The sequence below is a fragment of the Pan troglodytes genome, chromosome 9 (assembly GCF_028858775.2).
Source record: "Pan troglodytes isolate AG18354 chromosome 9, NHGRI_mPanTro3-v2.0_pri, whole genome shotgun sequence".
Lineage (NCBI taxonomy): Eukaryota > Metazoa > Chordata > Mammalia > Primates > Hominidae > Pan > Pan troglodytes.
In genome coordinates this window covers 30,309,224-30,325,082 of record NC_072407.2, presented here as the reverse complement: position 1 = coordinate 30,325,082, position 15,859 = coordinate 30,309,224, and the positions used below count along the sequence as shown (strand labels likewise).

The following is a 15,859-nucleotide window of genomic DNA, read 5'->3' as shown; positions in this document are numbered from 1 at the left end:
TAATATAAAAGTAAACTATTAGACAACCAAGAAATTAATAAATTGCAAATACAATAGGAAACAATATATACATCTAAATTTTTAAATAGAGTATAGTAAAAAGTAAACGAAGATCTAGATTACTTTCTACATTCTGTTCATTTAACAGAAGTTTTTAAGAGCATACAACATCTTTGTAGTTTGTGGACATTTATGAAAATTGGTTGTGTGTTTTGTCATATCTGCTCTGTGTCAACTTTGCTAAACTCTAACTATGTTCTCCAGAATCTCCTTCCCTTTGTGGTTTCAGGTTAAAGCTAATCAAAAGAGAATTTGCGCAAGACTTGGGAAGCTGAAGGGATGCAGCAGACGTTATACTCTGAAGGTCATTTTGTTTAGGAGTAATTAGAGAATAATACTAATAACATGAGAGAGGAAGATAGATTCTAGTTAGAACTTGTTCTTTCCAGCACTGTGTCCAGCTCTTTTTCTCTATAGGAACTCCAGCCCAGCAGGAGGTAGAGAGGCAATAGCTTGTCCATAGGCTGCCCCATCAGCATTGCATCATAATCTCACTCACTCCAGATTCACTGGAAGCTCTGATTTGTCTGCCACACCAGTGTTTCAGAAGGGCTGGTTCGTGACATTTCTCTGATCCTCCTGCTTTCTCTTTTGGATTCTCATTGTCTCACAAATCTTACAACTGGGTAAGTTCTTAGTCCTAAAATAAAGACCTTCTTCTACAATACTTAAAATAGTTATTATTCTGCTGCCTTGATTGTACATTGACTGATGAAAATAAAATAGAAAGAAATATTTTTAAAAAAATAAAGTGTTTTAAAAACATTGTCAAATTCTAATAAAAAATAAATAAATAAGGTGGTAAAATGTTTTTCTCTGGAAGTCATAGAAATATAAGTTAAAATAACAAGGTATCTTTAAAAGCTTTTCTCATTAGCCAAAATGAAAAGGAGCCATGATACCTATTTTTATAGGATATGTTAACAAAGGCATTTTATCATACATTGATTTGGCACTATAAAGTGTTAGAGACAATGTTAACCAATAATCCATCTCCTGGATGTCTATGCCATACAAACAAAGCAGCCATAAGTAATGACCTGTATGTCAAGGTGTTTACTGAGTCATTTTTCTTGGCAGCAAAACAATGGAGACAAAATTAATACCCAACAATATAGTTAATGATGGTTTATCCTACCATGAAGTCTATCCAATTATTTGAGGAGGTAGAAAACATATAGAAAGTTACATACTAGGTTATTAACTTGGGTGGGCAGGTTAAGATGGGAGGATGGAAGAAGAGAGGGAAAAAGGGGAGTCAAAAAAGGGAAAAAGCCAGGCACAGTGGCTCATGCCTATAATCCTAGCACTTTGGGAGGCTGAGGTGGGAGGATCACTTGAGTCCAGAAGTTCCAGACTATCCCTGGCATCATAGAAAGACCCTGTCTCTACAAAATAATAATAATGATAATAATAATAATAATAATAATAATAATGTTATCTGGAAGTAGTGGCACACACCTGTAGTTCCAGCTACGTTGGAGGCTGAGGTGGGAGGGTCATGTGAGCCTGGGAGCTTGAGGCTACAGTGAGCCGTGGCCCTGACATTCCACTCCAGCCTGGGCAACAGAGTAAGACCCTGTCTCAGAAAAAAATACAAAGGGCTAGGGGAAGAAAACAACTATATATTCAAAAGAAGATGTATTGCCACATATACACACTTGTGTAAAATTATGTATATGTATGGGTAAAACAAAACTAAACATTAAAACAAATTCTTATATATTTAGCCCAACATAATTTATCCACCAGATTTATCCATATTCCTCAGTAGGAACCCTCAACTTGGGTCAAAATATATTCCTAGATGTGCCTCATAAAAATAATCCAAAATACCTCCTTTTGTTTCCTCTTTTTGGAACGTTCTCCACCTGATGCACATCATACAAGTTCTCCAAGGACCAGTTGATGTGTCATCTCTCCTCTGAATACACCAGCCCACACAAAGTCTCTTCCAAACTTCTTTATCCTTACTAAATAATTTAGCACTTAATTATATAGAACCACGAATTGTTCTCTGATTCTTTTATGCTGTCAGTCGTGTCTCCCTACTGATTAGTCCTATTCTAAGTTTCTATTTCTTTTAACAGATGCATCACCAAATTGTTCCTTTCGGATGGTGATTGTTCTATACAGCATAATGCTTAGTCTGGTTTCCAAACATGGATGCAGCTGAGAAAGTATGCAGCCATGACCTCAGAAGACCTTAGTTAAAATTTCATTCTGTTAATTGCTATGGAATGTGCCTGAGTACATTGTATTTCTCTCAGCCTTGGTTCTAATATCTGTAAAATAGGACTCTGAGGCTTAATATACATTTTTAATTATACTTTAAGTTCTGGGGTACATGTGCAGAACATGCAGGTTTGTTACATAGTTATACACATGCTGCGGTGGTTTGCGGCACCCATCAACCTGTCATCTACATTAGGTATTTCTCCTAATGCTATCCCTCCCCTAGCCCCCAACTCCCTGACAGGCCCTGGTGTGTGATGTTCCCCTCCCTGTGTCCATGTGTTCTCATTGTTCAACTCCCACTTATGAGTGAGAACATGTGGTGTTTGGTTTTCTGTTCTTGTGTTAGTTTGCTGAGAATGATGGTTTCCAGCTTCATCCATGTGCCTGCAAAGGACATGAACTCATCCTTTTTTATGGATGCATAGTATTCAATGGTGTATATCTGCCACATTTTCTTTATGCAGTCTATCATTGATGGGCATTTGGGTTGGTTCCAAGTCTTTGCTATTGTGAACAGTGCTGCAATAAACATACGTGTGCATGTGTCTTTATAGTCACATGATTTATAATCCTTTGGGTATATACCCAGTAATGGGATTGCTGGGTCAAATGGTATTTCTGGTTCTAGATCCTTGAGGAATCTCCACACTGTCTTCCACAATGGTTGAACTAATTTAAACCCCTACCAACAGTGTAAAAGCATTCCTCTTTCTCCACATCCTCTCCAGCATCTGTTGTTTCCTGACTGTTTAATGATCACCATTCTGACTGGCATGAGATGGTACCTCATTGTGGTTTTGATTTGCGTTTCTGTAATGACCAGTGATGATGAGCTTTTTTCATGTTTGTTGGCCACATAAATGTCTTCTTTTGAGAAGTGTCTGTTCATATCCTTTGCCGACTTTTTGATGGGGTTTTTTTTTTTTCTTGTAAATTTATTTAAGTTCCTTGTAGATCCTGGATATTAGCCCTTTGTCAGATGGATAGATTGCAAAAATTTTCTCCCATTCTGTAGGTTGCCTGCTCACTCTGATGATAGTTTCTGCCAGCTCTTAATATACATTTCAAAACAGCCTGGATTGTAGGAAGCATTCTGAGTAGGTGAACCTGACCTTGAGTCTGAACTCTGTAACAACTTATCTCATATAGCACCTAGCAATTTTTTACCTGTCCCTCTGCATCCATGTTATTTCACACTGAGACTAGCTAAGACAGTTGTGCTACCCAGAACTAGTGTTACCTTATAATTTATTTTCCTAACAGGCATACCTTTGAACATGAAAGGGATTGCTATTAGTTATTACACTGAATGCGACCACAGGCATAAATAAGGATTGTCTCTGGCCAACTAGGTGTAGGGGGACCCCCTGAAACTATTGCTATGGAATAAAAGATGAAATGCTCCTGATTATTGTAAATACAAAGTTGCATGTAGGATTGTGTAAAGACAATGCAAGGTTGCGCTGCCAGAATGAGCCAACAGTGCGTGATGTGCTTCCCCCTGCAGAGAGCCTATGAACGGACATGCAGTCAGGGAGGTTTCACATCACCAAGATTCCTATCCCAGAAAAGCAGATGTTCATAGCTCTGGGGATGGAATGCGACCCTTGTGGAGATTCTATAAACGGACACATGAGGGGGCACCTGTTCATATGGATAAGATAGGGCTATAAACACACTTATCTTGCCACGGCTCTTGTAGGTCTCTTTAGGGTTAAGACATACTCCCTTCTGAGAATTTGTGGTCTAACCGGTTGTCTAGTTTCACTTCCTGCTTCTATTGATTGTTTGCAACCAGCTTTTGCTGCAATTATTACTACTAATTAGTGTCTTACTAAAAATAGCTTATGGATAGACTGTGTTTCTGTTTTAAGGCTCTGTTAGAAATTGCTGACACACACACTATATTGTAAATTCTTATCTCTGTATACTGTACTTCTGCATACCGATGATAAGTTAAAGAATTACTTCATCCCATGGGACCATCTCACCTCATAATCAAATGACCCTAAATCCGTCACTAACCTACCCCTGCCCTCACTAAACTTAATAAATGCTGGTATATCCAGTACATTGGTGGCATCGCAGGACCAGAAGGCGGTGACCCCCCTGGACCCAGCTTTCACTATCTTGTGTGTGTCTTTTATTTCTCGACCCGCAGATCTGCCTGGGAACAAAGAAAGAGCCCCGTTGCATTAAGGGCTGCTGGCCAGATCCCGCAATAACTGGGAACTATGCAGACCACATCTAGGGTAAATATGCAGCCACAAACACATACCTCATTTGTGTGTAGTAGGAGATAATTCTATTTCCTATTTACCCCTTCTGTTCTCACCCTCAACCCCAGTGGAGAGGATAGGTCTTTAGTAAAAGAGTGGAGACATAATTGGCATAATTAATTAATTACTCTATGAGGTAGAGTCAATATTAATAGGGCTATGTTTTGTTTATCTTTCCCTCTATCAAACATTTTAAGGTTATAAGGCAGTGGTTTTAAGTTGATGAACATGAGACAAATCTGGCTTTTGGGTTGTCTTATTTGGTCTACAGAATATTTATTTAAAGGATTCAAAAGCATCTCCAATATTCTAAAGTGAGATAGCTAGGTAGGTAGGTAGATAGGTAGGTAGATAGATAGATAGATAGATAGATAGATAGATAGACAGACAGATAGATAGATAGGTCCAGATTTGCAATTTCTCTTGAAAAAAAAAAGAGAATCTCTCTTAAAAGTGAAACTTTATTCCCACTTGTCAGTGATCAAGTAGAACTGAACAGTCAATTCTTTCTAATTTTATCTCTAGTTCATTATACTTCTCCTAAAGTTGAGGGTTAATTATATTTATTCTTCCCCAAGAGATAGCATGGACTGCCTGCCTAATTCACCCACATGTTCTGCCTAGACCCTGAAAGCATTAGATATTCTAAGCTTCAGCTAAATCTCCCCCCAGCAACTTGCAGCAGAGACTTTCAGAGTGCTGCCAGAAACAAGATGGAGAGCAGAAGATTAGAAAAACTGAGGAAAATTGAGGGGAAATCACTGGAGTCTAGAAAAAGAGGATGGACTCTGAGCTGCTCACCCGAAGTGGATTTTTATGGACTGCTAATTAGATAGGAAATAATAGGTAATACACAGATATTTTTGGACTGATAGAAAACAAGATGAATTGCTCTTCATCTGAATGCCATACATAGATGTAATCATCTACAGCTGTTTTTTTTTTCTGAGAATATACGTAATATAGACCTACCTAGGATTTCTGGAAAGAAAATATTAGATGTAAAATAAAAACAATAATATTTACTCATAAAACTATTGGGATTAAACCCAGCAATAACAATATAACTTATCAACTACACATAACTATACAATGCTGAATGGCTTGATGATGATGGAGAAGGGTCTATATTAATGGAGCATGATTCTCAGTTTGGGAGGTTGATTAGATTACCCAGATAAAGTCTTTATATCTTGCTTCTTTGACTCACATTTACTGAACACCTCTTGTTGAAAATAGAGATAAGAGAAAAACCTATTAAGTCATTACTAATATGACTTGGATCAATTTATCATTATTTCACATATTTATTATGTTTCCTGAGCCCTGAGACCCTGGGGTCTCAAAGAGAGAAAGGACCAACATCTTTGCCCAACAGAGTGGGATGACAGCAAGAGGCTCCAGACAAACTTAGTTCTAGAAACTAATATACAGAAGAAGACAAAGAAAGAAAAAGAAGGAGGGGAAGGTTGGCTGACTTGCCTTTCTCACTTATAATCATAGGGCACTGCCTCACATCTCTCCACAGCATCCTCGCCAATCCAATTTTGGCCACAGGAATTTTGTATATTACCCCATTTACAATGAAAAAGCAGTAATGAGTAGAATAACAGCAACTAATATTTAATGAGATTTTTAGTATGCTAAGCACTTATCTCAATCCTAATACTATCTTTATAAGATCAGTAATGTTTTCACAAATTTATAAATGAGGAAATTGGGAAACAGTTGAATTAAGTAACATATGTAAAATCATGCAGCTGGAAAATGCATAACTAAGATTTGTATGCAGATAATCTGACTCAAAAGTCCAGGAAGATGATTGCCGTGCAGTAATAGCTCTATAACCCCTCTTCTCAGCTGTCTTATAAGACGGAAAACATGGCATGCTAGCGAGCAATTTCCATTTCAAGGCCTGGTATAAAGGCTACTCTCTTGATAAGGCCTTACTGAATTTGCCACATTGAAATTAAACTCTCTCTCCATTGTGGGCCCACAACACTGTATTCCTCTCTAGGGACAAACATGTATTGCCTTTTATTATAAGCACTTATGCATTTTTCTTCTACTTAACTTTTCATGTTGAGAAAAACCCTGGCAGTCATGCTCACTTCTGTCTCTATCTCTTTCTTTTTTAGGTACTCTCTTTTTATTATATTATATTATAATATTTAATTTCATTTAAATATTAAGACTTTTTGTTATAATGTAATCACAAAAAGCATACATTTACATAGCATTTAACAAATTGTTTTCTAATTAAGTAACTCTTCCAGTACTTACACATAATCTACGTTTGTGACCTATGTATTATCACCTGTAATTTTCTTTCTTTCTTTTTTTATTTTTTTTGAGACACAGTCTTGCTTCATCACCAGGCTGGAGTGCAATGGCATGATCTCAGCTCACTGCAACCACTGCCTCCTGGATTCAAGCAATTTTCCTGCCTCCGCCTCCCAAGTAGCAGGGACTATAGGCACGCACCACCACGCCCAGCTAATTTTTTTGTATTTTTAGTAGATACAGGGTTTCACCATGTTGGCCAGGATGGTCTCGAGCTCTTGACCTCATGATCCACCTGCCTCAGCCTCCCAAAGTGCTGGGATTAGAGGCGTGAGCCACCATGCCTGGCCTATCACCTGTATTTTTCTAATAAAAATTAAGAGACTCTAAGAAATTACATTACTGCACCTAATTTAATATTGATTCTTCTAATTTTGAATCCAATGTTCTTTTCAGAGCCTTTTCATGTACTCTCACACTTTGCTCAGTGTCTGTTACAAAAAAGATTCACAACAATGGTGCAATAAATGAATAAATGAATGGACACATGTCCTAAGAAAAGAAGACACTCTATTGAACATATTTTGTACTGATATGCTAGGTACAAAATATATTTTGCATCGATATGCTAGGTACTCACCTTTTATCCAAGGAATAAAATGACTTGTGCAAAGATTGGATCTTTCTAGGTTGCATTATAAGAACAAAACAGCAATAGGAACAACTGATTTGAAACAATAAAGATTAAAGTACACTCTCTCTGAAGAATTTGGAATTCATTTAAACAGAATTTCCAAAGCAAATGATGGAATAGTATATTTACATGATATTTAATTATTTACCATGTTCGTGAAAATAAGATCTGTGCTAAAAGAAGAGAAGCCTTTCAAAATTGACAAATGGGATCTAATTAAACTAAAGAGCTTCTGCACAGCAAAAGAAACTACCATCAGAGTGAACAGGCAAACTACAGAATGGGAGAAAATTTTTACAATCTACCTATCTGACAAAGGGCTAATATCCAGAATCTACAAATAACTTAAACAAATTTACAAGAAAAAATCAACCCCATCAAAAAGTGGGTGAATGATATGAACAGACACTTCTCAAAACAAGACATTTATGCAGCCAACAGACACATGAAAAAATGCTCATCATCACTGACCATCAGAGAAATGCAAATCAAAACCATAATGAGATACCATCTCACACCAGTTAGAATGGTGATCATTAAAAAGTCAGGAAACAACAGGTGCTGGAGAGGATGTGGAGAAATAGGAACACTTTTACACTATTGGTGGGACTGTAAACTAGTTCAACCATTGTGGAAGACAATGTGGCAATTCCTCAAGGATCCAGAACTAGAAATATCATTTGACCCAGCCATCCCATTACTGGGTATATACCCAAAGGATTACAAATCATGCTGCTATAAAGACACATGCAAACGCATGTTTATTTCAGCACTATTCACAATAGCAAAGACTTGGAACCAACCCAAATGTCCATCAATGATAGACTGGATTAAGAAAATGTGGCACATATACACCATGGAATACTATGCAGCCATAAAAAAGGATGAGTTCATGTCCTTTGTAGGGACATGGATGAAACTGGAAACCATCATTCTGAGCAAACTATCACAAGGACAGAAAACCAAACACTGCATGCTCTCACTCGTAGGTGGGAATTGTGAGAATACTTGGACACCGGGTGGGGAACATCACACACCGGGGCCTGTTGTGGGGTTGGGGGAGAGGGGAGGGATAGAATTAGGAGATATACCTAATGTAAATGACCAGTTAATGGGTGCAGCACACCAACATGGCACATGTGTACGTATTTAACAAACCTGCACATTGTGCACATGTACCCTAGAACTTAAAGTATAATAAAAAGTTTTTAAAAAAACAAGAGAAGGCTTTTAATCAGTTAAGAGGGAAATATGGATCAATTCCCTAGAAAACTCACATGAATCTCCCCACAGTTAAAAATTTGGCTTAAATTAAGACAGAAAGACATATCAGACATATGGCTGCATAAATGTCTTGTTTTGAGAAGTGTCTGTTCAGGAGATAATTGGTGCTCTACTGTACACAGCAGTCATGGGCTTTCAATAAAACTAAGGACCTCTGTAAAACTGTGAATTGTTTTTGAAAAGTCAACTTAGAGCTGCCTAGCAACTTATCCTTCTCCTCTTTAGTAATATCTTCACCTACACACAGAAGTTGGGTGACCTATCATGTGAGTATACGTTTTCTAGGGCAGGTCTGGAGACAACATAAAAATACTGCTTTCTAACAATTCTAATCCTAAATTTCATAGTCAATGGGAATTTTATATTTCACTAGTTTCAAGGCTTATGCCAATATCTGTGAATCATGAAGAGCTCTGTCTCTTCAGGAGACAGATGTGGGTTCAAGTCCCGGTCAGGCCTTCGTGAGGGCAGAAGCAGCTAGAACACTAGTTACTCGTTACTTCACATGTCTAGTCCTCATTCATCTAATCCTAGTAGTAGCACTGGCCTCATAGAGTTGTTGGGAAGAGTCAATAAATCCACACAATAGACTTAGTCAATGAACCAAATACAGTACCTGACACATAAGAATAATTTCATAAATACCAATTTCTTTGAATATTCTCATTGTCCTTAATGTTATTCCAGAATCTGTTTTTACTCACTTCATTGATTCCCCATTTCTCCTTTCTAATTTCCATTCCGTAAACCACCTTTCTTTGAGTATGAAGAAACTTCTGATAATGACCTGTACGTATTATTTAATATGAGAAGGCCATTTAGAGGCAAAGCAATGAGGGATAAAATAGTAAAGAAAAAAAATAATAGCAAAGTTTATGCCAGAGAAAATCTGGTTTACCAGTTGCTTGGAGGCATCCCAAGTGGCTTTTACTGTGCGTATGGTGAGAGATTGATCTTCAGTTACCGTCTCCGAAATCTGACTTTGGCAGAAGGAAGCAGAAGCTTTTCCTAAGGTAGACTCATGGTAAACAAGTTCACAGAATATACTATAATACCAATATAATACTAATAAAATTATTCTTATGTCATGAAAAATAGTACTGCTGTGGGGACTGGCAGTTATAGTGTCTATGTAGCACATACATTTCCAAAACACACATATTCACACGACACACACATGGGTGCAGACTAGAAAACAGTGAAACCAGAGATTTATGCCAGAATCAAGGCAAGGCGAGTCAGTCATATGATTTAAAAAGTTAATAGCATTAGGCTATGGTAGTCCAATGTACACCTCTCAATTTGGTGTTCAGGCAGAAGGAACTCTTGGACTAAAGTAAACTCTTCTATGAAAAAATTCTCCTGCAAGTATGGCCAATGTTTAACTCTCTATTTTATGTTTTCTCATGTGAATAGCTACCTTCTGAATGATCTATTCTCCGTCTAACCCTGATAATGTAATTGATTAACTCAGTTAACCAATAACCAATTAATTGGTTAACCAATAGAATTGCTCTGTCTCTTGAAAAGTGGGACTCAAAAAGAAGTTGACTACTAAGTACATTTTGCATTTATCTGATTTCATCTATTATAGGATGGTTTATTGCTAACTATTCAGGGATTTTATGGCTGTTTGCTATTTTATATATGTAGCTATCTGTGCATATATATAAATGATTATCATATAAAATCTACATTACCTTTTTAAAAAGTATGTAATGTAAGTATGTGTATATCAAATGATTTGTGTAGGGCCTTTTGCTGATTAATTTATTAATGCTTACTGAGATTGCACAGTTATTTTGGAAGGTAAATACTTTCTTAAATGGTGCAAATGTTTTTGTATGTGAGCTCTTGTATGAGACATTTATAAGTAAATGCGTTTTTATTAGAAGCTTAGGATAAAAATAAATTACATATGTGAATATGCTTTGCAAAGTGCATGATGAGCTAAATGTCACATATGGTAATTATTAACATGAGACTAAATTTGCGTTAAATTTTCACCCCCCCGTAAAGACTCTGGAATTGCTACCACATTATATTGAAGAACAGAGTTGGTGGGAGCTCTTGAAACACCATCCCCAAGACTCACCTTCATTATATTTGCCTTTGGCAGCCCACACACTCTTCTCAAGCCCACGATGAGAAAAGCACAACTTTTGCAGGCCTGTGAGAGAGAACAAAAGAGAAAAATAAAAATTGCTCAGAAACTCAGTAGACCAGAAAAAGAGTAGAAAATTATCATGGAAAAGAAGAGCTTTTCATGTTGACAATAGCTGCAGTAGAACTACTATCTGATATAGGCCAAATTAGTTCTGAAGAAGTGTGTAGGAAGATACAATTTTCAGTAAATTGCATTAGAAACTAAGCAGGTGGGTAGGTTCTATTCACTGTTATGCAAGCTGATTTAGCTGTCATCTTTGAAACAGCTTAGAATGGACAGATTTTCCAATTACATTTTCCTAGGGTGGGTAACACACTCTTCTAATATTCTGCACCCCCAAACTCGGAGGCTGTACCTTTTCCTTTGCTCACTCTGATCTTTTTCGTAGGCATGCTAAATCACCGGAATTATTGAGCATAACCTATCCTTTCTAACCTCTGCTCAGCCTGTTGTCTGTGTCTAGAATGCCTTCTTTATCTAACAAGTCAATGGAAAGTCTACTCTTATGATTCAACTCTTAGAAAGACAACTTTTTAAGTGACACCTCCACTTAGGAACAATCATTCCTATTAAAAAAGCCTTTCTATGGAAATGTATGCAATCCTGAAATGTTACCTAGTAAAATGTAGTGGAGACTACATTCCCATCACTCTAACTATATGAACTTAGGGAGATTAAAAACTCTGATCTCAGTTTTTCTTTCTCCTGCAAAATAGAAATAATAATAAGAACTACCTTGAAATGCTGTAAAAATAAAAATGTGCATAGGCTGTTTAGCTTTTGTGCATGTTAAATCCCTGGGATAGATCCTGGTTCATAGTAAGTATTCAGCAAGTGGTAGCAATCAACAACTTTTTCTGCCCACAAATGTAGTAATTCCTTTATTTCTCTGCCTCCCTCATTAGACAATCAGTTCCTTAACGGTGGATACCATATCTTTGAATTCATTTCTGTATCCTTTTCCCTGTTCCCAAATGTTTGACAAAGTACCTTGTATTTAACAAGGTTTTGTTTTCATTTTAATATAAGTTGCCTAAGCTTATTCAATTGATACATGATATATTTAACCTCACTTTTTAAGTAGCCTGCCAATTAAATAAAATTAGTTTTATGTAATAACAGAAAAAAATTCTGTAAAATATCTGCTTAAATACTTTTATAAGAGTATAAACTTGCTTGCCAGATAAATGAATAATGATGTGCAGTCTACTTCATTTATAATAGTAGAGTGTATTTTATAGTGGTTGAGTGCATTCTATACTAAATTGTATGAAATCCCCTTAAATATCAGTTTATGGAATGTAAACTGAAAGGAACCTTGAGGACTATCTAATCCAATCCTTATTTCACAGATAAGCAAACTGAGACCCAGTATGTGTAAGGGAATTATTAGGAGATGTGCAGCTTGGAAGTCACAGAGAGAAAACTTGAATCCAGGTCTCTTCATTGTTTTTTCTTGTCTAACACTTTTGTGTCTTTGCGGAAAGATATTTAGATTTGCCAATTGTGCCATCAACAAGATAAAACAGATAAAATGATTTTGAGGAGACTAAGACCAGATGTTCAGAAAAGCCATAATAAATTTGAACTAAATATCTTCAGTTGAAGATGGAAAGCAAGCTGAACTCCAAAAGTAGAAGGATTTGGGTAGACCAAGGAAATTACAAGGTAACTTCAGGTGTGAGAAATAATGAGTGAAGTGTAAAATCAGAATAGGCAAAGACTTTGTGAGATGAAGGAGAGGAAAATGGGGTTAGAGAAGCCTGTTTACAGAACCCTAGGCAGATGCAGAAAAGTCATAATTATAAGAAAGCTGAAAACACGTAGTGCAATGCAATCACGTGATGGTGAACAAAACTAAATAATTTTGTCTTTTTCATTAAATTATTATTATTATTATTATTATTATTTAGAGACGGAGTTTCGCTCTTGTTGCCTAGGCTACCGTGCAGTGATGCCATCTCTGCTCACTGTGACCTCCACCTCCTGGATTCAAGTGATTCTCCTACCTCAGCCTCCTGAGTAGCTGGGACTACAGGCATGTGCCACCATGTCTGGCTAATTTTTGCAGTTTTAGTAGAGACATTTAAATTTTTAGTAGAGACATTTCACCATATTGGCCAGGCTGGTCTCGAACTCCTGACCTCAGGTGATTGGCCTGCCTCAGCCTCCCAAAGTGCTGGGATTACAGGCGTGAGCCACGGCACCCAGCCCCTCATTAAATTATTAACTACATCTGGAGGACATTAAAAAAGAGACCCTTTACTTATTTATTTTGAGACAGAGTTTTGCTCTTGTTGCCCAGGCTGGAGTGCAATGACGCAATCTTAGCTTACTGCAACCTCTGCCTCCCGGGTTGAAGCGATTCTCCTGCCTCATCTTCCCGAGTAGCTGGGACTAGAGATATGCGCCACCATGCCTGGCTAATTTTTGTATTTTTAGTAGAGGCGGGGTTTTACTATGTTGGCTAGGCTGGTCTCAAACTCCTGACCTCGTGATCCGCCTGCCTTGGCCTCCCAAAGTGCTGGGATTACAGGCATGAGCCACCACACCCGGCCGACCCTATTTATTAAAAGTACATTTTGGGAAAATTAATCTAACATTTATGTGTAGAAGGTTGTAAAAAAAAAGTCATAGTTTAAGGCCCCATAGATTATATGGGAATTTTAAAAAGTAGACTGAAGCTTCAATAAAGGTTGTGGCATTGTAAATAGAATATATGGGTAACATTACAAAAGAAACCTCAAAATTACCCAGTTGGCTAGAAAGTAAAGAATAGAGACAGAGATAGAAGGAGATCATATTTCATAATATTTCATACTTAGGAGACCTCACACATGTTTTCCATTGACAAAGTTAGGAATGCAGGGAAGAAGGTCATGCTGGTATGAGATGTGATAGCCCCATTTCAGACTACTGATTTTGGGGGCAATTCTGGTTTTTAAAAAATATGTTTTCTTTTTTTTTAGAGACAGGATCTCACTCTTGTCATCCAGGCTGGAGTGTGGTGGCACAATCAGGGCTCACTGCAGCCTCGACCTCCAAGGCTTCAGTGATCCTCCCACCTCAGCCTCCCAAGTAGCTGGGACCACAGGTGCACACCACTGCACCTGGCTAATTTTTTATTTTTTGTAGAGACGAGGTCTCCCTATATTGCCCAGGCTGGTCAGCCTCCCAAAGTGCTGAGATTATAGGTGTGAACCACCATACCTGTCCTTGAGTTTGGGACAATTCTATCCATGCATTCGGGAGCCTTGGAGAGAGGTAAGGTTAGGAGATACAGATTGGGATATTATGCAAAGGTGAAGGCTGAATCTATATAAGGATTAAGTTCTTGAAAGACAAGAATAGGAAGAATAGGCCGGGAGTGGTGGCTCACGCCTATAATCCCAGCACTTTGGGAGGTCGAGGCGGGCTGATCACTAGGTCAGGAGATCGACACCATCCTGGCTAACACGGTGAAACCCCGTCTCTACCAAAAATACAAAAAAAAAAAAAAAAAAAAAAAAAAAAATTATCCGGGCTTGGTGGCGGGCGCCTGTAGTCCCAGCTACTCTGGAGGCTGAGGCAGGAGAATGGCGTGAACCTGGGAGGCGGAGCTTGCAGTGAGCCGAGATCACGCCACTGCACTCCAGCCTGGGCGACAGCGAGAAGCGAGACTCTGTCTTAAGAAGAATAGGAAGAATAAAGTGCAGGGAGGAAGACAAATTCTTAGCCCACACCTACAGCTGGTTGGCAGAACATAAAAGAGAAACCAATAAACCAGTGAAGAGCTATCAATGGAGTATTTGAAACAAAATATATTTTCAACTCCATAATGAGCGAGCCCTACATACTAAATGCAGTTGAGGATCTTGTTTACTGGTATAACTATATCAATTTCAAAATGCTAGTTTCCATATCAGGATTTATATCTGGCCAAATGATTCAACTCTTGTATGAAAAAATATAATTTAATGAAGAACTCTGAAAGTAGTTATGTAAGACTAGTTCATCTTTAGAAACATAAAAGTGAATTGAAATATTTCATTAAAATATTGGTTTCTGAGAAAAAGTCTCTCCAGACTACTTGTTGAATATCACCTATCAAATTTGCTATTCCTCTGAAAACCCTCTTTTATCAGGATTTATGAATAAGACAAACATTAGGTCTCTCTTCTGTCTCGGTGGAAAAACCCCATGCTAATCCGATTAAAGTTCCTTAAATAAGTTAACAGATCTGGGTGTCAATATCATCAAAGGAGCTACATGTCATCTTGCATGAGTTTTGGGAAGGAAGGCCAGCCAATGTCAGAAGTTGTTTGAATGAAAAGCTGAGACTTTTCAAAGTTGCCTGTAATCATACGCTGACTCAATGAATAAAGACATCTAAACCAGATTGAATGATGCATTATCAATGCTGAAAGACAACCTACAATAAAATGTCTTTATTAGGACCAAAGTTGTTTATGTGGAATATTACTTTTTTTTTTTTTTGCCTTGTAGAGAGCTAATGAATCGGTTTGGAATAAAAGTAATTCATAAACACCTAATTGGATAACTGTGAAGAGTTCACTTTTTCTTAATTTCTATCTCTGTAAAATGAGAAGATCGAACTGGACCCTTTTCTTTTTTTAAAAAAAAGCAGTTTTCAAGTCCTTTAACTGGGATAATAATATGTTTATTATCAAATCTTTTTCAACCTGACCTTTCACAAAGTCATAATGCAGATAATAACATGAGTGACCAGTCTTGGTTGGAGAGCAATTTGGTAGAAATTTAAAAACTTAAAATACATATTCACTCTAACTCAGTAATCTCACTTCTGGGAATCTCTCTTATCAGTATACATGCACAAAGCCAGAAAGATGGATT

At 37.4% G+C, this 15,859-nt stretch overlaps 1 protein-coding gene and 1 long non-coding RNA gene across 2 annotated transcripts in view; one reads left to right on the top strand and one right to left on the bottom strand.

The window, feature by feature from the left end:
• ANO3 (anoctamin 3) overlaps positions 1-15,859 on the bottom strand; it is a 473,946-nt gene that overhangs the window by 342,405 nt on the left and 115,682 nt on the right. Inside the window, exon 2 of the mRNA XM_054661268.2 lies at positions 10,934-11,008. Coding sequence (XP_054517243.1) covers positions 10,934-11,008 — 75 coding nt within the window. The remainder of the gene's footprint in view (positions 1-10,933; positions 11,009-15,859) is intronic.
• On the top strand, positions 450-15,443 carry LOC107967047 (uncharacterized). Its single transcript, XR_001707217.3, has 4 exons — positions 450-686; positions 4,460-4,550; positions 11,911-11,957; positions 15,223-15,443. It is a non-coding gene; the product is annotated as an uncharacterized LOC107967047 (long non-coding RNA).